This window comes from Rhinolophus sinicus, chromosome 16 (assembly GCF_057876585.1).
Source record: "Rhinolophus sinicus isolate RSI-liver-muscle chromosome 16, RSI-T2T, whole genome shotgun sequence".
NCBI lineage: Eukaryota > Metazoa > Chordata > Mammalia > Chiroptera > Rhinolophidae > Rhinolophus > Rhinolophus sinicus.
The window spans coordinates 92,899,456-92,922,753 of NC_142516.1; the positions used below are offsets into that span (position 1 = coordinate 92,899,456).

Below are 23,298 nucleotides of genomic sequence, written 5' to 3' on the forward strand. Positions count from 1 at the left end.
ATGCAAATGCAGGTCGGAGTCCTGAAGCTCATTAGAAAAGGGACATTGGCCTGGAGCAGGGAGAGGACAGCGTGGAGCGGAGGCTGATAACAGTGGCCTTGTCCAGAATAGTGCCTGGGAGCTTTCTTATCTCCCTTTGGCAGGAGGTGCTGTGGGCTTCCTGTGCGAAATCAGGGCCGAATGCTGCTTTCCTCTTGTTGTTCGGCTTCCTCCCCCCTCAAGACGGTTCCCAGCACAGTGATTATCTTTGCATCTTCAAACATGGCACAATCTACTTCCTTAAGAGCTTGATGTATTCTTAAGGCTTAGGCAAACTCCCCTCCCCCTAAATCTCTTTTCAAGTGCTGTTAGAGAGTCAGGCTCCTAAATGACATTCTATTTTTATGGTTCCAATTACAAAGAGGGAAAAATAACATTCCCCAAATTAGAAAACAGCCACAGAATCTGTCCTTTTCGTTTGGAGGTCCCTGCGGTAGCCTAGCCTATAGTTGCCATAAGGGGCTTGTGCTGTCAGTAATTGCCCTTAGACTAATGGGCAGGGGTGGGGGGTCAGAGGTTGGCAGCCCCAAGGGAGCTCACAGACTGCGGTTCCCCGGGGGAACTCCTAGACTTGCTTTACTCCAACATACTCTTTGCGAGTGTGAAATTATGATAAGATCTTCAGTCTAAGGCTTCCCTTATCTTTTTCACTTCTTTGGGGAGAAAAGAATGGAATTAAAGGACTTCTCTTCCAGATACAAGAGAATTTCAGCTGTTTGATGTTACAGTAGCAAGTACACATGCCCAGGTCTGATACAGGGATGCACATGTGTACAGAGGTGTACACGTGTCACAGCCCCCACATACCTGTAATGTAAATGTACATATATATACTCATATGTATACTGTGTGTGTGTGAAAGATGTGAGGTCAAACAGTAGTTCAAGGTATAGATGTTGTAGTCAAGAAGATGGAGAATAACAAATAATGAAAAACAGGGCAAAATGACGTGATTTTAAAACATCATTAAAATGCCTCAAGTAATGGAGAAAGTGTGTAATTTCTCTTCGGTTCAGGCTTCGCTACTAATCAATAGGGTTCAAATGTTCACTGACTTTGCCTGATGACCATAAGCAAGACTAGCGAGTAGAAACCACAGAAATTCCTTAAGGCGTGGTCACTCGTGTTAATGCTTTTAAAAATTTTAAATCTTACAATCTCATTGTAAAAACAGACATTTTAAAAACATTTGGGGAATCTGATAGATAGGCCGGGTAAAAACAACACCAAGGAATTACTGCGAATTCTAGTAGGTGTCATGTTATTATACTAGAAAATGACGTATTTTCTGAGATATGCACAGAAAATATGTAGGGCAAAAATGACATGATGTCTGGGATTTGCTTTAAAACACTTCACAAAAGAAAAAAGAAAAAGGAATAAGGGATAGTGAAACAAATGTGGGAAGATCTTGATAACTGTTAAAATGGGTGATGGATATAGGGGGGTTTTTGACAACATGTCTCTATCAGGAAGTCTGAAAATAAACAAATGGAAACTCTTACTAGAAACCACAGGTCAGTACCTCATGCCTGTTGGTACGTTTTCGCGTGTATGGAGTTCCAGTTACCCGCTAGGCCCTTGCTTAACTAGGAGGACAGAGTGAATAAGTACATGAGACCCCGTGTGCCTTGGGAGCATTAAATGGAAACTTAGAAAGTGGGGCATGCCCTGGGGGAGGGCAGCGCCCAGGAGGGGAGACTGATTGGAAGCCGCCATAGTTTCCTATTCTCAAGTCCTTCCTCAGCTCCAGGACCAGAGAGGGGCCATCACGGAGCTGTCTTCTGATCCCTGCAGTCCCTGCTGTCTTCCCTTCTGTTTCACTTATTGTATCCTCTCACCTCTGTCTGACTGAAGTCATTGCTGCCCTCAGTTACTTAACGTCAACCACTCATTCCTTCTGGAAACTGACTGTAAAGTTCCTCTTGATTTCAAAATCTCTAGAATCTACGCAGACATGTACAAATTAGAGCCCAGCAAGCTTTCTGCTCACCACAAATTCTAGTCCAACAGGTAACAATACAAAGTGCAATGAAATGCACGGCGCAAGTAATAGTAACACGCAGCACTTCAGGTAACCAGGAAGCGGAACAGGTGGCCGAAGGGGCTCTAGGCACGCAAGCCAGGCTTCTGTGGGCACTCGTTCCCCCTACCTGCCCAGGCTGGCAGAAAAACGCAAGCCTCAGGAGCTCAGATACATTTTTGAGGCACCTAAAATACCTCTCTGTATATCTGCACTGTGTCTCAAATCCATATTTAAATCTCAAAGAATTGTTCAAGGTGGACTTGCTACAGGCTCACTGAGGGATTCTGACCATGAGAGACAGCAGTGAGCTGCTTAGAGAAGATCAGGATAACTACTGAGTGAAGATGGGGGGAGGGGGGTCAGGGTGCATGTGGCATACAGTGAGACACGACAGTAAGAATAATTCTATGGCATCGTGAATCCACAAACTTCTCCAAGGAAATTAAGTCATTTAATGCTTATATAATCCTGTGAGACTCACAAGGCAGATACACTTTTATCCTTATTTTTTAGAAGAGGAAACTTGTCACACAGCTAGAAGTCAGGGCGGGGCTGGGACTGAGGTCCCCTGACTCCTGCTCCAGGAGTCTTTGAACCTGTGAACCACACCACAGACTGACTAGAACAATGGGCTTCAGCAGGGTTACAGCTGGAAGAGCAGGTAGCGCATGCCCTGTGGGTGGGCATACCCTGTGGGCACACCCAGCCGCGTGCCCTGTGGGTGGGCATACCCTGTGGGCACACCCAGCCGTGTGCCCTGTGGACGGCCTTGACTGTCAGACCAGGAAGCCTGGCTTTCTTCAGTACAGCTGAAGCTCTCGGAGCAAAACGGATTCCATTATAAACCAGAACAGTCAGGGGTTTGGTCTGGCAGCAGTTTTGTGGGTGTTGAAGGAGTGGGAAAAGCCCGCTGGCAGGAAGACCAGTTAAGATACTACTGCACTGCCCATGTCAGAGTGGACTTAAGTGTCTTTGTTGTTTGGGTTTTTTATTCATGTAGAACATAAGATACATAAATACAATAAATGATCAATAAATATTTACACCAATGATTTCAGTAGTAAGCCATATGAAAACAAGCTTACTGATAACGCTGTATGTCTGAGAGAACACGTTACCTTCCAGATGTAGGTCAAAATCTCTCTTTAAAATGGCAGTCTGGTTGCCAGTTTAAGATAAGAGAGACTTTTGTGGACTTTTAGAAACAAAAAAGAACCTTAAAGATAAAAAATTTCAACATCCTTACTTTATAATTAAACACGTGAGGCCTGAGAAATTAAAGAACTTGCCATGATACCACAAAACTTGAAAAGAAATAGACGGAACATAGTAACTGTTCCATGATGTGTTTTCATATACACCTAATTAGCCCTGGAAAAAATTAGCTGCATAATGGATTATTATTCTGATTAAAAGCCAGCCTTTTGTAGATGTAAAATTCTTATTTCCTTGGGGTTTTTCGTTCATTAACATAACTTTACTTTGTTTCCCTGTGTTTTCATGCTACCTCCACCAGGAACTAATTAAAATCTAGATAGTAAATTTTCTAATTTATGCATTTTTATTTCAGATTTAATATTTAGAACAGGAAGGATGTGTGGAGATACACTGGTGTGGGTTTTTTCAGATCAGGCAAAATATATTTGTTATCTTTAAGTTCCGAGGATGGTTATTGGGGAAAAAGATCTAAGGGAAAGAAAAAAAATGTGTGCCTTCGTTACCTGAGGACTTATCCAGTGGTTTTCTTTGCACCTGTCACCATGGGCTGGACCATGCTGCAAAACAACGTAATGATGACTTACTTCTTTTTTAAAAAAAAAAAACAGGTATGACTTTTGCTCCAATAATGAAGAGTCCTTTATCCTGGATCCTGACAGCAGCATGGGAAACAGAATTGAGAGCATCACTCAGCGCACAGAAGTAATAGAAGGAAAGAATAAGGTACTCTTTGTAAAAATAAGCATTGGGATATTTATTCTAAAAACGCACACACACCAAACTCCCAGTTCTGTGTTTGTTAGCACCAGAAGTAATTCAAATGCTCAAACAAAAATTCAGAGAAAAGAAAGACAGTGCATTCATGGAGGGACGCCCTGAGACTACTCAAACTGCAGTATTCTCCCACTGACCACCCAGGTCCAAAGTAACGAGGACTCTGTTCCAATGGAAGAGACGGAACTACCTCTTGAACATGAACCTGGTCACATCAGTGGTTCTCAGCCCTGGCTGCATATTAGAATACTCTCCTGATTATTATTACATTTGAATCTCTGGGTGTGGCCCAGAGTTCATAAAAGCTCCCCGGGCGATTCTAGCCTGTAACCAGGACTGAGGATCCCTGCCATACATTAAGTGGGGTGGAGATAAGCAAAAGCTAGTGAAGACTTAAGGCTAAAATGGAATGTCTCCACTGCACAATATACGTTGTTTTCCCTCTGCTTGTGCACCCTGACTGCACTGGGGAACACAACCACACACAGTATCTCAAGATTCCCTGACCTACGATGTGCAAATCAAAACCACACGGAGACATCACCTCACACCTGTCAGAATGGCTATTATCAAAAAGACAAGAAATAACAAGTGCTGGCGAGGATGTGGTGAAAAGGGAACCCTCGTGCACTGTTGGTGGGAGTGTAAAATGGTGCAGCCACTATGGAGAACAGTACGGAGGTGCCTCAAAAAATTACCAGTAGAACTACTTATGACTTAGCAATTCCACTCCTGGGTGTTTATTCAAATAAATGGAAAACACAAACTCGAAAAGATACCTGCACCCCTATGGTCATTGAAGCATTATTTACAATAGCCAGATATGGTAACAACCCAGGTAGATGAGTGAATAAAGAAAATATGGTGTGTATACACAATGGAATATTATTCAGCCAGAAAACAAGAATAAAATCTTGTCATTTTTGACAACATGGATGGACCCTCAGGGCATTATGCTAAGTGAAATGAGTCAGACAGAGACAGACAAATATGATTCCTATGTATGGAGTCTAAAAAGCAAGGTCACAGATACAGAGAACAGATTGGTGGTCGCCAGAGGTAGAAGGTGGAGGTGGGCAAAATGGGTGAAGGTAGTCAAGCTTCCAGTTATAAAATCAGTAAGTCGTGGGGATGTAATATAGAGCATGATTACTCTAGGCAATAATACTGTGTTGCCTATTTGAAAGTTGCTAAGAGAATACATCTTAAAAGTTCTCATCGCAAGGAAAGAATTTGTAACTTCATATGGTGATGGATGTTAACTACCCTTATTATGGTGATCATTTTGCAATATATACAAATATCAAACCATTATGTTGTACACCTAAAACGAATATAATGTATGTGAATTATACATCAATTTTAAAAACCAGAGAGAGATGTCTAACCTCCGCCTCCCTCCTCCCTCCCGTCTAGCTGGCGTCTTCTGCCACCCTTGTACTTTCATTTTCTATTCCCCTGACCTCTACTGAGCCTCAGCAAAGCTGACACCTTGTGAACCAGGCAAAAATTGGTGGATCTCAGACCTGGTTGCATTTTTTTTCTGTTGAATTAGTGAAAAATATGCTTTAAAATATGCTATTATCAGGTGCAGGGTAGTGATGCTTTAAAAAGGAAAAAAGACACAAATAACCCCTTGCTGAAATGTCTCTACATGCATGTATTGATTTGGAGTACCACATTAACACGGCCACTATCCACTTCCGTGTGGTTATGCTATGTTGTCTACGTATTTAGCTGTAGTCCTTGCATTTGGAGGCCACAAAGTAGATGACAGCATTCTCCGTGTAGGATTTAACAATAACAACAAATAACATCTGAATTCTTCATCATGTAAAACTTTTTGACATATGCTAATGTCAACGTCATTCTCTGGCAGGCCAGCGTGCTTATCTCCATTTTAAAGATAAGAAAAACTGGGGCAATAAGATGATTAAGTCCAAGTGGCAAATGAGAAACTCAAACCAAACTCTTCCTATTCCAAAACCCAGTGCTCTGCCAACTAGCCAATACAGAAACCAGTTAAGATGGTGATGGCTGGCGTGATGGTATCAGCAATCACTGGTCAAGGATTTAGGAAACGTTTTTGTAACCTGCAGTAGCTGTAGGTGGCTTACAGTTTTTCTTTTAAAACGAATGAATAGCTTAAAACTTTTCATGATGTATAGCAAGGATGAGAAAGCAGTTTAATGAAATACTTAGGAAAGAGGAAATTCGATAAACTTGAAAGTTTAATTTGAGTGACACTACATTTTTTTTCAAGAAGGAAATTGCCTCAGAGTAGAAACCAAGTTAGTAGGCACAAAATACTAGAAAATTTCAAGATGCCATTGATTGTTTCAATTCACTTTGCCTTTTCCCGACCATGTCAGGTGGATGTTAACTGCTGGATATTTAAACAAGAAATCTGTGAGCTTAATTTCTGTGGTAGCTTCTTCCAGTCCTATTTTGGTAACCTGTCCACAAATATATAAAGTAGAAAAGAAAATGGAAAATGAAAAGGCTACAGGAGGTTTCTGATTAGCGGGAACCACTAAGTAGCAACCTAACTCCATGTAGAATACCTGTGAGAAACTGGGAATGGAGTAACAAAACCTGGGGGAGATAATGGAACTCCCATCATGTTTTTCCACAGGGGCTTGAAACACATTTATTGACTTGTAATTTTGTAGTTATGCAGAGGCTTTAAATACAGATCTCCAAATATAGTTGGCACTTGTGCCATCCCACATGCAGTCCGGAGCCGTGGGGTCAAGCTTTGCCACTTTCTATCTCGTACGACCACAAGCAAATCAGTTCACCTCTCTGAACCTGACTTCTCTCCTCCAAAAAATGGAGCTAATAATGTTTGCCTTACCTAGTTTGCCTGTTGTTATAAAGATATATACATATATATGTAACATATACACATACACACATATATGTATATATATGTACATCTACAGAGGGTGCCAAAAAAATGTATACATATTTTAAGAAAGAAAAACTGTATTAAAATTGTAATAATATATAATGACAACAAAAGATGAATACAAGTCACGTTTGACCTTCTGCAGTTACAAGAGGTGCTCAAAGTGGTTCCCATCAGCGTCCAGACACTTCTGATTATGGTGAACTACTGCTTGAGCAACGCTGACCAAAGTATCCACTTGTATACATTTTTTTTGGCACCCCTGGTGTATATACATATATAATATCCTTTTAGCAGCTATAACTGTAACACATTAGACTTTAAGTAAATTATGAATTGCATGTCCTAAATTTAGAACAATTTACTGCTTTTACTTTTAGCAACTGTTAACACATCTCTTTGTGTGTGTGAAAAATGTTATCTTTCATACAATGATGACATACGGAGGCTTTGCTACTTCAGGATGATTTGCACAGTCTTTCGTTTACCATCAAAACTGCTTTTATTTTCTGTACATTTTTAGAAAGTGAAGTCCCAACTTACACTGCAGTGATCCTTTGCCCACCAGCCATACAGCTGGCAGGCACAGCAACCCCACCCCACGATCAGTGGACAGAGGGCCCAGGGAGCCCCTGTTGGATTGTAAGGACTAGCTTTTTTTCCCTTTGATTTGTTTTTTTTTCACGTAGTTCAAGGAAGGGTGCAAAAGACAATAAAATTCAATTTCCTTATTGGCGAGTTTTGGCCTAGATTTGTGAAAAGTGAGTCATCAATGGAGTAGTTAATAGCAAACATGGAGTTTTCATATTGTTTAAATGGGACGGCCAGACTATTGGGTCTGTCGATATGGAATAGGAAGTAGAAGGAGCCTTGTGTTAGGAAAAACACACAGGAAATACGTCTTACAACATTAAGGCTGGAGGAAGGCTGGAAAACTGTGACCACTTTAGTAACATTTCCATTGAAATCGTCTGGAGGTTACACTGGAAAAAGTGCTTACTGTATGAGACAAACCCATGACAGAAGCATTCTTAACTACAGAATGACAGCCTGTGTTTCATTCACCTCCCACACCCCAATTTTTTCTAAATCTCACATTCTATGTTCTCATCACTTGGCTCAAATGTGCCGCTCTAGGTTAATTGTAGATATTTACATGACCTTTACATATCTACTTTTATTTCTTCCTGAGATACTTAAAAAGAACCTATATTAGAAACATGCAGAGATTAAAATCACTGTTCCATATATAGATTTAAAAAAAAAAAAAAACTAATGCTGGAAATTAGGCTGAATTACACATCATCCCATCCATTCTATTCTGTGAGGTTCAAACCACATTGTAGTGGGGAATTACTAATACTTAGTGAAAGGGAAGGAAGGAAGGAGTATGAATAACTTCCAAACTTACAGTACCTGACGACAGTTTTCATCAGTGTCCCTGAGTCATACACATAAACCAGAGAATGGACTTTAAGGGTCTGTTTCTAATACCTAAATCCTTGAGGTCCTGGCAGGGCAGGCAGAGGCACCCCCAAAGTGTGGGTTCAGAGCTAAAAAAGAACTGTGGCAAATGAAAACTAATTATAGAAATAATACAAACATACATCTTTGAGAATTACTTTCGGTGTACCTTATAAAATGAAATGATTACATTTCAAACACATGTTACAACTCCAATTCTTGGCACTTTCTCTTTTAAAGTATTGAGTTGATATTTGGTGTTCCAACTGTTATGCTATTTTCATTTTCTCTCCCTTGAAACAGTAGTATTTGATTACGATTACCAAGGAATAGGTTTGCCCCTTTCCCTCAGAAGACCCTGTAAGGAGACTTACTGTCCTATGAGAAGGTGGCTGCTGTCCAGACAAACTATACTCACCTCCACCTCCCACTGGAGCTCTTTTTTCTACCCCTATACAATTTATACTTCAATTGTCAAGGAGATTTTGTTCTTTATGAAAATATGTTTTAATTTATAATTTTAAAATATTCTCTAGAAAAAAAGAAGTACTCTAGAAATCAGATAGTTTTTAATAAAGTTGATCATAGGATATGTTTCATCTAATTTTTAAATTTTCTTCTTTAATTGTAACTTTTTCATTCATCAATCATATTTTCAAACCACATGACACCATATCCATTGAAAAATAGCTTGCAGCTTATGTAAAATATTAAGAAACTAGTATTTCTGTACCTAGTAGCACTTAACTTATGTGACCTATCCCTGCTGACTAAAGGGCTTTCTTGAGGAAACACCCAATTCAAGAGTAGACATAACTCTACCAATAGATCTGTGCTATTAAATTTAAAGGGTTTTAGGGCAAGAAGCAGTTTTGTAACACGATTAAGAGCACAGGTGGTGGGGTCAGACAAACCTGTACATAGGTTCTGCCCAGGTGCAGTGCTACGGAGTACCTTTGCGTGGGTCACTTAACCTCTCTAACCTTAGTGTCTCTCCTGTAGAATGGGGTAATACACCTACCTCATAAGGTTAGAGGGCGGACTGAATGAGATAATGCCTCACACACTATCTGGTGCACAGCAACGGGCCACATAAAGGTGCCCAGAACCAAAGAAATAATGTCAACTCCCATCAATGTCATTATCTAGTACAATTTTAATAGGAACTTTGGAGAAGTGAGTTCTGGGGCAGGCCTGACGATGAGTAAGGAGTCTGTTTGGGAAAGAGTCTTTCAGGCAAAGTAAGAGACTCAAATGCATATCTAGCTCCATGGTCCATCATGAGACCTGGATTCATTGCACTTCTAGGTGCCTCAATTTCATTCTGAGTATACAAAATTTCTGAGCTCTCTGACTGTGCTGGGGTCTTGTCAAATGGCTACAGCCATGCCCAGATTGCCCGCACAGGTTTTATTAATAAATATTGCAAATGTGTACATCTGATGACTTTCCCTCGCTAGGAAACTGGGTTTTGTTCTCAGTTGTTTGGAGTTCAGTGAAATCAAAATAATTTTAATAGAAGGCCAAACACAACTTTCAGAGCCAGGGTACTGCTGTCCATAATTTCAGACTGCGTCCCTTGCGTCTGAACGTGTTGCACGCTGCTTCCAAGAGCCTGAGCCCAGGTTTCCTGAGACAAAATAAAGGAGTCAGGGTCTTACTTTGTCCTTCCAGCTGCCACCAGCTGCCGCGTCCTTTCACATTGCCACCGACAAGCTGTGTTTTTAACTTTCATTTTCTCCCCTTACTCTAAAGTGACGGGTGCAATAATTCAAAGGAAATGGCTATCCAGATTTTTTAAAAATTTCTCACCTCTTATAAAGATTAATAATCAAAATAGAGAAAGAGACACACGAGCTCGCCTCCACACTCTTCACTGCTTATTTACCTTCATGTGAGTGTCCCTCTGCAAAAGAGAGTAATATACACTTCATCTTCAAGTCGGGACACTCTCTATCACCTTGAAAGTAGCCCTTCGTGGTTAAGAATAGTGATTGTGTCGTATTCATCACTGTCCCTTAACACGTCTGGGCAATGCCCTGATAAATACTCAGTAAATGTTTGCTAAAGGAATGCAAAGTGCCACATTGCAGATACTTTTTATTTTCAATAGTTTCAATAATACACAGAGGATACATGGGTAGGTGTAATTAAACAGATCCAACAAGATCCAAGAAGAGGAAGTATCTTGTAATATTCACTGTATCATAGTGAAAATCACAGAGAGCTTGGAGCAGTGAACTTGCTGAGTAAATAACTAGGAACAGATTTTTAGTCTTCCTGATCTGTAGAATAAAGACAGATATACCTTAACTTACTGAAAGGCATAGGAGCACAGAAGAGCCTAGCATATAACTTAGCAACTCAGGAAAATGTTAAGAGCCTTTGTAGAAGTTGTGGTCACCATTTCAGTAAGTCCGGGGCCCCACCTCAGCCTGTGGGTCACCCAGTCATCACACGTCCTCTAGGAGGCCCCATTAGTTAGAAGCATCAGCACAGCTTCTATCATTTCAAAGCCTGTGACCAGTCATTAGTGTCCTAGGGGATGGCTGCAACAATTTATAAGTAACTGAATCAACACTTTCTTTTGTAATTTTAAATATGAAAAACAAACTTTCTCACTTTTTTCATATATAGTAAACGTGTTATTTTTTGCGAGCTTGGGCTGAATTGTAGAACTCAACAAGTTTCCATTTTATAACAATAATTTTTGTCTTTAAAAGAAGATAGCAATGCAAGTCTTTAAGCTGTATAAATTTGTGTTTCATTACTTTTTGAGACATCACAGTTTATATAAAGTGCTCTCAAGTTCACACAAATTTAACTTCTAATGTTTCTTTAGGGGCTAACTTGTCAAACAGCAGCACGAAAATCTAGTGAAACGATACCGTATTAATTCATAACTTACATCTTCGCTTTCTAGATTAGGAATGGACAGACTGAGAAATAAAGTAATGTGCAAACACACGATGGTCTTTGATCTTTCCCACCTGTCCCTCACCCTCGAGGCTACAAAGCCACATTTTTTGAGCACATACTACAAGAAATGGTTCAGCCAACCTTCCTCTTGTGTCCTTGCTCACTTAACACACCTGTTCAAGCCAAATAGCAAAGGCTCCTGTTCTCAGACGGCCTCCACGCTCTCAGGTCATCCAGACAAAAGACGGCCTCAGCCTCACCTGTTCCTCCCATTGATGTGGAAATGACCACCTCATAGGGTAGGACGTGCAATCCGGCATCTCAGCTTCAGGTCTGCAATTGTTACGGCAGCAGCAAGAGATAAATAAGCCCGAAACCCTCATACGAGTCGGATGTCATAGGCCCCGGTCTCCTGAGGACCTGCTTTCCTGTTATTTTTCCATTCTTGCTGGGGCTCGGCAAGGGGAGAGCCTTCTGGTAACCAGCACCCGTGCAATACTACCTTCATTGAATGAATGGGATAGCTGAATTATTTCAACCCTCAGAAGTATCTCAGGGATGTGCAAATGGCTTTGTCCTATCGCTCGCTAATATTTCCCTTTCTTTTGCAGACGGCTAGCACCTTGGTTGTGGCTGATGCTAGAATTTCTGGAATCTACAGTTGCATGGCTTCCAATAAAGTAGGGACTGTGAAAAGAAACATACGCTTTTATATCACAGGTAAGCCACACATCCTATACTCACAGACAGTCTCTTTAAATCTTGTTTGCTTTTAGTACACTTATAGATTGGGTGATTTTTGTTTAAAAAAAAAAAGAAAATCCAACATTCCATAGAATTGTTAAACTTTGAGTACCTTCATCCTTTGCTCTCAGGAATAGTATTCTACACCATTGAATGTCCTAAAGAGTGATTTCCCTGAATTCTCTTTGAGAGCTATTTGTGTATGTTTCGTTCCGCAGCTGGATTGTGAATTTGGGATCTGGTCGCGTTCATTTTTTAACTCCCTTTAGTACCTAGCACAGGAACAGACCGGAGTTGTTCAATAATAATCAAGGAAACCAATTAAAAGACATGTGGTGACTTTTTTTAAACCAAGAAGCTAATTATTTCACTTCATTTCAACTTTTTGGGAAATGAGGCTCTCCTATAGAAATCTGAAACTGAGCTTTGTTGACAATAATTAATGTTTTCTAGTAGCATTTGAGAATTTTTCACCTCAAACATGACGGTCTCTGCAAGTCTTAAAACTTCCAAGGAACACAAATGCACTCCCTGTGTCCCTCCATGGGTACAGGAAGGAAGTAAGTAGCTCAAAGTATAAAACAATTGCCTGGCTCCGCACTCCCCCAATTTTCTGAGGAAACTTGGGCAGTTTGCCAGTTCTCTGGAAACTTCACACTGCATAGAGCAGGCTGCAGTGTTGCCTAGAGTTCTCTAGAAAGAAATAGGTAGGTCTAATGTCATGAGATGTATGGGCTATCAGATCACAGGGAGCCTTCTGGCAAGTAAGCTAACCTTCCCAGACGCTATGACCTGGGAGGCGTCCTGAGTAGATTTCCGGTGTGAGAGCCGGAAGAGACATTAGAGGCATCACGGCCCCGCACTCTCCAGATGACGCAGTGGGGTCTGGAGAGGTGAAGAGGCACCAGCAGAGCCACTCCAGACCAGATCAGACCTTGTCCTCTCATGCCCGAGAAGAGAAAGGGCCATCGGCTCTGCATCCATTCCAAAGAGGCAAAGCCCTTGATTTAGAGAAGGCTTCAGAGCAACTTCACATAGACTGATTCTCAGAGGATTTGGACTAGGGACAAAGGTTTGTACCATCCAAATCCATAGAATCACTCTATGTATGAACTGGAATACAGAAGACCGAGTAATTCCTGTATTGCTCTGAATGGCCAACAAGCCTGTACAGACTAAACGAACACCAGCTGTTAACAGTACAGCTCAGCTCCACCCTGAGCACCTGAAGACATACCAGTGACGCTTCTAGGAAGCTTCTAGGAAGACGGTTTCAACACCATGCAAAGAAAGAAGCAATGTTAAGTTATATAGATTCTAGTATCAAAAGGTATGTGCGGAATTAATGTGACAGATGAATTTCCCAACAGTAAACCCATACTTTCCAACAAAAACATAATGGAAGCCACACGTGTAATTTAAAATTTTCTAGCACCCAGATTTTTAAAAAGTAAAAAGAAAAAAGGGACATTAATTTTATTTAACCCAGGATACCCAAAATATTATCATTTCAACATGTCATCAGTATTTTTCAAATACTAGAATGCTTCACTTTTTAAATTAATTGAAATGAAAAAACTGAATAAAATTCCGTTCTTCAGTCCCCCAGCCACATTTTGCATGCTCAGTCGCCACATGTGGCTGATGGATGTACACTGTACAGTGTGCCTCTAAGCCTCTGAGAAGGAAGCAGGACTTGAGGTGGTCCTGCGGGGGTCAGAACTTGAATAGGTAGAAAGAAAAGGACCGTCTTGCTCTGGCATTTTCAAAGCCAAGGCCAGAGTATCAATGGAGGCCCACAAACTATACAGATAACCACCTACAAGCTCTAAATCAGGCGAGCGACCTGTTACATGTGTTTCAGCCTCTGCGGACATACACCTTCATGGTGCCCTGAAAGGTCAGGTCCAGATTTAGAATTCTGGGACTACTCAGAGCTCCACAGCAGAATGTGGCAGTGCCTGGAGGCGCGTGAGCTGACCCTGGTCACACACCCATGTGTACACATCCAAACTCCATCCACACCCTCACGAACCGCCTTCCCTGGACCTAGAAGTGACAAGCGCTCAGACCTCGGGAGGACAGACCTAGCCAAGAGGAAAGAGACCTGAGACTGGAAACAGACTGGGATCATCTTTACAGGGAATTCTGGGATCCCAGGAACCCTCAGGAAAGATCTAGAAGTGGGGGCAGCACAGGCTCTGGGTGGGCTTGCCCCCTTGGCCCCACAGACTCTGTACATTGTGGGGAAGGGTACGGCCGGCCAGCCATCTGCAGCCCCAGGACAGAGAGCCCGCTCTTGCCTGCGTCTGAAGGCAGTGCTGGAAGAGGATACAGAGTGGAGGGGCATGGCATGCTCATTTCCTTACTGTTCAGAGTCCCCAGGAAAGGGTAGCGGATGCCCTGCATTAACTGCAGCACCAACAGCCAGCCTACCCGCCCCACGAGTCATACGTGTGTGGGTACATGCAGGGCATTGTTGCTGAAAGAGCCCTGGTTGGTAAAGCTGATCAGCTGCTGAACTCAGACAGAAATGCCCGCCCACCGCCCACTGCTTCCTATGATTAATCACCATGCAGTGCCTGGAGCCTTTTCTAGATCCCGAGGCGTGTCCACAGAAAGGGGCTGTGAGAATTCCACTCCAGCATACCTTGAAGCTCACACCACTGTTCCTCTAGAAGCTCAAGACCTTTCATCCTAATACTGAGCACAAATAGCCAGTCGAGCCCCCATTGCCTGGAACATAACCTCTGAATTCCTCCCTACCAGTCCTGAAAAGTTCTAGTTTTGATTCGTGATAATAAATTCATTTGCTTACATGATTTTTAAATGACTTATTATCTTTTTCGTACTCAAATCCTTGTCACGATACTCTCACTAGAGATGAGACTATATACTCTTAGAAATATTATACCTATGTGTCTATTTTCTGAAAAATGAGTGTATTATTTGTTCAGTGTTTATGCTCGACCTAGCATAGGTCATGCTTTGAAAGATCTGTCTAAAACTTAACTGCTTTAAATCTAGATCTAGACTTGGATCTTTATTGACCCTCATTTCAATCCCGTTGCCCCTTCTTTGACACAATAATAACGAAGAGGATACAGAGTTGCCTTCCAAACTGACGAACACTGACCAGCTGTGGCCATTAGAACCCTCAGCACTTCCGCTCTGAACTTGGCCATTACGTGGACGTAGGATCTACTTGAAAAGAGCAAAGCTTTCTAGTAACCACTCACTTCCTTGTTAGAGAACATTCCTTCTATTCTTCAGTAGAACAGAAGTCTTCATTTCCACCTGACAAATGAGAGACCTTTTATCCTTTTAATTTCCATGCTTGTCTCTTTCATGAACTCAATTCACATTTGACCAATCAAGTCAAAGTGTCTGCCCTTTGGTAAATACAGGACTCCTCCACCTAACCCTAGGCTGACTGTCCCCCCTGAACAAGGGGCGCCGCTTCCCCATGACACCCCCTAAGCTGCCGTGGGTGTGCGATGTGTTAGGTGCATGAGTGCTCATTGGTGCTGTGATGCTTGTGCTAAAGCTGAGATACTGACGTGTGGGAAGATTTCTTGTTTTCACTCTGAGAGTTAGAAGGCAATTCTTTCTTGGGTCTGTTTTTGTACTCAGGCTAAAAAAAAGATCAACATAAATTAAGGGGGAAAATCCCTTTGGATTCATTAACTAGTTTGGGACATTTTATTTATCGTCTTCCATGGATCAAAAGAGAAGACCAAGGAGGTGATGCTGAGAAAGAATCATTTCTAAGAGGCCATCTGACAACATACACCGAATTCGCTCCAGCAACAGTGTCCCCTGTATGAGAAACAGACCTCACAACCTATTTGGTTCTTTTCCTATGTGTGTGTTTTTGCTGTTTTGCTGGCACTCAGCATGGCTGTGGGTGTGTTAGCAATTACTGAGGGTGAAACAGGAACAGCACTGCCTTATCTCCCTAGTTTCCCAATGTCACTAAATGCATTTTATTTTGAGATTCCTGGTGGTGCTTGGCAAAGATAAACAAAATCTTCCATCAGGAAACCTGTGAGCTATTTCCACAGGAAGTTTCAAATCACTAAAGTAAATAGAAACTCTCTACATGATCTCCATGGTGTTACTGGGGCTCCCTTGGGCTCTAATACCAGGATGAGACTTCATAAATGGAGTCTGTGGTCTTTCAAGAAATGATTTGATGGCAACCCGTACACAATACTTCTGTTCCAGTATCTGTGTAAAAGTTGATGGCTGGTGTTTTAATCCTCACACTTGGAAAATGTCCCAAATATAAAAAGGTGCTGAATTAGAGGGGCTATTTCTGACACCTTATTGTTATGTTAAAAATGACTGTCAGCTTTCTGCATCTTCTGGCACATTCTGAGGTTTTCATTTTAAAAGCAGGAAAACCTCCACGGGTCTCCTCTCTCTCTCCAAGCACTACAGTCTCATAAGCCACCATTACCCCCGTTCCCAGGTTTCAAATGAATTCTTTGGCATTTCTTCAGACGTGACACTTTAGAATAAAGCCAAAGCCCAGAAAAATCAGAAAAACAAGCAAAGTGAGATTTAGGAAAGAGTTGATATGATATCTAATTTTGGACTATTGTCCCCTTAAGGTTTAAAGGTTTCTTTATAGCTTTGTGCGCAAAGGATAATAATAATAATAGCATAACACAGCGCTTTTCATCTTCAAAGTACTTTGTAAAATGTTGGCCCAAATTCTTTGCTCAAATACAGATACGCCACTAGTAACAAGCAATGCAATGGTTTTGAGAGCAGGTCAGTTCAGGGCCAGTAGCCAGTGGTTTTTACAAATCCTCTGGTGAAATGGTCCAAAATGAGAGCAGGGAACTTTGTGCAGAAGCTGGAAGGTGGTGCAGGGCACGAAAGCCAAGGAGGAGCGCTCAGAGGTGCTGCCAGAGGCGCTTAGGAGATGGAGCCGGAGGTTAGCTGGGAAAGGACACTGGAGAAATGGCTTTCAATCACAGTCACTTTCAGAAAGTGTTAAATAAGCTTTTTGATTTTAAATGTATTCTCCCCGCCATTACCCCTATGTTGGAATCTGGCAACTCTTCTAGATTAGTTGTCTGCATTTGCAGAAGAAATCTTTGTTCTTTTATGTCTGAGTGGAACAACCACCATAAAAGGGGACCTGAGCAAGTAAGCTGGCTCTTCTCTGCCCGCTGTGCCCACTGCCCACTCTGCCCGCTGCGCTCACTGTCTGCGGTGCCCTCTGCCCTTTCTGCCCCCTGTGCTTGCTCTGCCCACTGCCCATTGTGCCCACTCTGCACACTGCCTGCTCTTCCCTGCTCTTCCCACCCTGTCCATTCTGCCTGCTCTGCCTGCTGTACCCACTGCCCGCTGTGCCCACTGCCCACTGTGCCCACTGCCCGCTGTACCCACTGCCCGCTGTGCCCACTGCCCGCTGTGCCCACTGCCCGCTGTGCCCACTCTGCCTACTGTGTCCACAGAGAGCAGGGGAAGTAGTGGGACAGCAGGAGGAGGAGGATGAGATCAACCTAATTGTACGAAATCTGAGAAATGGGTTGTTTTTTCCTGGAGAAGTTTAGGATTAAAGTGGTGTTGACTGGCACGGCCCAAGTCCCCTAACATGGACCTGGGACTTCTAGCTCACCTTGGTTTTTAGTACAAATTCCTCTTATTATTTCACTATTTTGCCCATTTACCAGTAGTAATTCTGTACATGATAAAGAAATGGGAAATGTGATTATCATCCCAAGTTTAAAAAAAAAAATCCACTTTGAAGAACAATTTGGGACAAGTAAGGAAAACGTGCCATCGTACTAACTGCCCTGTTTGGCGTTTCCTGCTTCTGATGGAATGGACTTGGTTGGTTTCTACCTGCTGTGTTTGATCAGTTCCCCTAAAATAAAAAGATAAATAGTCATCCTTTTAATGCTGCTGCTGAGAGAATTTGCACAGGAACACTTCTTCACATCTCTGAATATCTCGTGATGAGATATCGCTTCTGTTTCTATGACACGTTGGTTTTTCTATGAACCAAAGTTTTTTATTCTTATTTTATAGATGTGCCAAATGGATTTCATATTAACTTGGAAAAAATGCCTACGGAAGGAGAGGACCTGAAACTGTCTTGCACAGTCAACAAGTTCTTATACAGAGACATTGCTTGGCTTCTGCTGCGGACGGTCAATAACCGAACCATGCGCCACAGTACTAGGAAGCAAAACATGGCCGTCACCAGGGAGAACTCCATCACTCTGGACCTTGTCATCAAGAATGTTTCCCTGGAAGCTTCAGGCACCTACGCCTGCAGAGCCAGGAACATATACACAGGGGAAGAAATCCTTCAGAAGAAAGAAGTTACAATCAGAGGTGAGCACTGCAACAAAAAGGCTGTTTTCTCTCGGATCTCCAAATTTAAAGGCACACGGAGTGATTGTACCACACAAAGTAATGTAAAACATTAAAGGACTCATTCAAAAGTAACAGTTGTCTCATATCATCTTGATTTATTGTCACTGTTGCTAACTTTCCGGCTCAGAGGAGATGCTCCTCCCAAAACTGAGTTTGGACATGATAGGAGTAATAAGGAGCCCCAGGCCCGCGCTGGGCGCCCATCAGGCTGAGGGTCTCCCTGGGGCCACCCGGTGACCTGGTGCGCGTTTGGATTTGGAGGATCCCTGCAGGACACTCTGTGCTTTCGCTCTTTGCTGTCTTCTGCCTGATAAACAACAGCTGGGAACTCATCCCTTCCTTCCACTTTGATGCCAACCTCTTTTTATGTTTAAGTTTCGAAGCTGCACAAACTGAATAATTTAAACAGATGCTGGTTTCTGCCAAAGATGGACATGAATAAGTTAATTTTCCAGCTCAGAATGAGTACAGTTGAATCTGAGACTCTTGTCGGACCTCTGCCTGGTTTTATTTTGTATTATTTCATCTGCTCTTGATTTGTAAATAGCACCTGGATAGCAAGTTATAATGCTTATTTATTTGAAAATGCTTTTTTTTTTTTTTTTTAATATTAAGCACATTAATCTTAAGCTGGAGCTTCTAAAATGGGCCCCAGGGGTGCAAGATGGTGTAATTTAGAGGTATTAAAGGTGTATCACAGTATGAGTCATGAAAATCCGCCCAAATCAAGCCCACTTTCCTCCTCTCATGCAATTCCTGTAGTTGGCAAACTGATCCAGTGGGTAGTCCCTCCTCCCTGCTGCTGAGTGGACTAAACAGTTATTGACAGCACACCTTCGTTTTAAATATTTCTGTCCCCTACTTATTCTTTTAAAGAACTTTATCCTGTTTAATTGACGGTGTTCAAAGGTGTATCACAATCAATTATCAAGGAAATGAAGGCTACTACGACCAGACATTTAATGCATTCTTCTAAATGTAAATCTAAAATTTGTCCACTAAAAAGAAGTCCACTTTCCCCATATGCTTACGTTAATAGGATGTTTTAATGGGGATTAAGAAATGGCAAAGTTACAAAAGCAGAATTCAGACTCATTGAAAAGTACACACAGTTTTTAAATCAAGAGAGATTATCTCTTGTTTTAAGCTTGCATTTGAGGGGAAAGTGACTTTTTCACCAATTTAAGATGCACTATTCTGTGGTTTTCATTTATGATTGATCATTATATGCGACTTACGTGAACTATTGGGAAACAAACTATGATGACCAAAATAGCCATGGCTGAGAACAAAGTGGCTGGGCAGTTCAACAGGAGGTGACAATATGACAACTCTTCAGGCTTGGGAACTCTCTAGACTGTTTCCTACTTTAGGTAACAGACTCTGTCCCACGCTAAACTTGTCTTTCACGTGGGAATTGCTTTTGTCAAGTGTGAAAGAGTAAACAATACCATTTCCCCAGAATGCCACTTTTATGGAGCCCCGAATGCTCTGAAAACAATTAGTAACCTGGAAGTTGTCAGCCCAAAGGAAAGAATAATCAATTGTATCTTGAAATTTTACCTATGGCTCTTGTGCCTGGCGTCTTTGTTCATTATAAGTCAGTGTGTTCCTTCAAGAAACAATGCCTTCGGACCACAGAACTTAAGAGCCTCCAGTTTTACGAAAGCTGAAAAAGCAAATGGAATGGCTTGGGAAGTGCTTTTGAAAACATGGTGAATTGGACATGCAGAATCTATCACTTCCTTCCCCTTAAAATTGCAATTTTCATGGGGGAAGGGAAGGGTGTTCACAGTTACAGGAGATGACTTTGAGTACTTCCCAGATATGATTTTAAGAATTCTGTACAGTAATTAATTCTTCACTGTGTAATTAATCCTTCCAGAGAATTTCAAAAGGAAAAATTTTTTTTATTTTGCTAGTGACTGTTTTGTGTATGGAGTAATGGGAGGACAATGGGAAAAGAGAAAGGAAGGAGAGCCGGGTGTGGACGAGAGGTGATGGAGTAGAGGGCGTGAGGCTGGTTCCTCAAGCCCCATTCCAAGTGGAGAATGGAAACTGTATTTGTGTAAGGGATGCAGCAGATCCCTGGGGCCTAACACTGAAATGTCAAAAAACCTGGTAGGAGCTGTCTTTGGCTGTCAATAACCAGCAGAAATATTCAGTTATTTCTGATTTTCTCAGTTTGAAGGGATAGCTCCACTTTTAGAAAGCAGCTATCTATTGCCATCAATTAACTCAGGTTTAAAAATATGGGTTCAATGTACCTCTCGAATTTAAAACGTCAGAATAGATTACTATAAAGTGGGAATTGATAAAATGATTCCTTGGTTGATTGGTCATTTAGAAACTAGCCAAAAATGAGACTTTTCTCATAGAACATTTTTTTTCAGAAATGGGTACAAAGAAAAAAATCAGAATACCATGTATTTCAGACATGTTTATATGACCTTTGTATTTAACTGAGAGTCCTATGTTTATTCTGCAGCCTTTCTGCTGCTTCTCTTGTCTGAAATTTGTGAAGGGCAGACAGGGCCTTCGGGAGTTCTTCATGACGTTCTCGTTAAAATAAAAGGTTCTCACTTATATAAGCATTGCTTTCCAGTACACCTGCCAAGAGAGTCAAATCCTGCCAGTGTTGATGATGTCACAGCTTGTAGCTATGCAAACAATTCGGGTGTTGTAAGCCCTGTATTCAGACTTCCTTCTAATACTAAGGCCTGTGGGCAGTGATGGACTAGTTTGTCACTTTTACTGATGGGAAATAGTAAATGTGCTCTGAGAAGCTATAAAAATGTAACTCAGTATACTGGGTCCCAAGTTTTAAGTGAGATATGTCCAAGTTGGCTTGCCACTGTAAGAGTTACCCAAATGGAAGGATTTGACAGATGGCTGCATTTTCACTTAGGAAAAGCTATTTGGCAGGTTGTACAGAATATAAACACAAATACTAAAATGGTTCTGCCTGGGGGCAAGACAGACCAGGAAAGACACTGAAACAGACAAAAGGATCATTGCTATCATTCATTCCACACAATGTTTGAAGTTTCTAAATCAGAGCACTTCCTTCAGCATTCTTTTTTGCCTTCAGATTTCATTTTGCATGAACTGAGAAAAGACTAATGATAAGCTATGGAAATCAAAACTGAATGAGAAATCTGTTTCTTCCAACAAATAGTAACCCTGCCATGTTACACTATCCCAACCTGTTATGTTACATGATAATAACTTCTTAACCTGAGGCTTCTAAACTGCTTCAATGAATGCTAATCCTGAAAGTTTTCCTGCAGGAATAAAAAGAGAAAGGTTTGGGGACCCGGCGGAATTCTGCAGGGACATGGAAGCACAGCCATGACAGTGTGTCATCTCTTATAGCATTGTAATCCCTCCTAAGCTGCTTTCACAGTTTTAGTACAATAAGATGAGGAAATCAGAAATGGTCAGAGAAAGCTCATACTATGTAACTGAAACCAGTGACGCAGAATGTGTAAGTTATGCCAAAACTCTTGATTTCTGTTCCAGGATTTGCTCCAAGGGGGAAAACGGATGATTTCGGAGGGTGGGAAAGACGTCAGGAGCTGTCTTTATTCTTTTCCCTTGGTAGCTGGAGCTACGCATCCAGCGTCCGCCTACCTAGAATGTATGCACATCAGCAGGACTGACTGTCTTGGTTACCTAGACACTGTACTCTCTGGGGCCTTGGGGGTACTGCTGTTCCTACGTGGGATTTAATGTTGTAATGTATTGCATCCTAATGTATTAAGATCATTTTGTTGTACTATATTGGTTGGCATTTTATTAAAGTAAATTGTATTGTATCATATTTGTATGTTTTAAGAGAAAATAATATAAAATACAATATTTGTACTATTATATAGTGCAAAAACCACAAATCTGTGCCTCTGCCTCTTGAATTCATCCTTTGGTGGCTTGCATTTGGGAAAGGAATGGAGGAAGGAAAAAAAAATCAATAAAGCTTTCAAAGTTCAAGAACTTCTCCTGTTTGGTCTGCTGCCTTGCACTTTAGGTTACTGACAGCTGAGTAACACACACGCCCTCGCAAACACATTAATACAAATACATACGAAATTATATTAGCTCATCGCCACTATGCGATATATTTATGTAAAAAGTCATTACAAACCTATATCCAAAATCACGTTTTTCCTTTCTGGTTCCTAAACTATGCAAAATCCTTAGGTTTTAGAAAAGCTCTCAAAAAAAGAAAGAAAACTAGTTGGCCAGGTAAAAACCTTGATATTGAAATCTAAAAATATAGAATTCAGTTCTTGATTTTACTCTGTGTTTAAATGAATTTCAGTTTATTATACTAACTTAATAAAGAGGAAGCAGTAAAGTAACCAAAGAAGAGAAATTTAGGGAAACTATGCATGGAATCGTACCGTTGAGTTTTGCTGTTTCTCTATATACTTCGAATGTTGATATGTGTATACAATAACAGAATAAGACAGGTGAGTAATACCAATTGTCTTTCTTTCCCCACTAGACCAGGAAGCACCACACCTCCTGCGAAACCTCAGCGACCACACAGTAGCTGTCAGCAGCTCCACCACGCTCGCCTGTCGTGCCAACGGGGTCCCCGAGCCTCAGATAACCTGGTTCAGAAACAACCACAAAATCCAACAAGAACCTGGTAAGAGATGTTTTCCTGGTGTTTATGCCGCCTCATCCTCCCCTGTTCCCTTCCCGTTCCTACCCCCTCCACCCAGTACGCCCAGAACACCTGCTGACAGGGCTGCAAAAACCTGGGCTCTGGTTCACGTTTATGTCAACTTCAAATATC

General features: G+C 41.6%; 1 protein-coding gene across 1 annotated transcript in view; it reads left to right on the forward strand.

The window, feature by feature from the left end:
• Nucleotides 1-23,298, forward strand: part of FLT1 (fms related receptor tyrosine kinase 1) — a 159,936-nt gene that overhangs the window by 71,900 nt on the left and 64,738 nt on the right. The window contains exons 11-14 of the mRNA XM_019736494.3: nucleotides 3,892-4,006; nucleotides 11,963-12,071; nucleotides 18,144-18,452; nucleotides 23,002-23,148. Of these exons, the coding sequence (XP_019592053.2) occupies nucleotides 3,892-4,006; nucleotides 11,963-12,071; nucleotides 18,144-18,452; nucleotides 23,002-23,148 (680 nt within the window). The remainder of the gene's footprint in view (nucleotides 1-3,891; nucleotides 4,007-11,962; nucleotides 12,072-18,143; nucleotides 18,453-23,001; nucleotides 23,149-23,298) is intronic.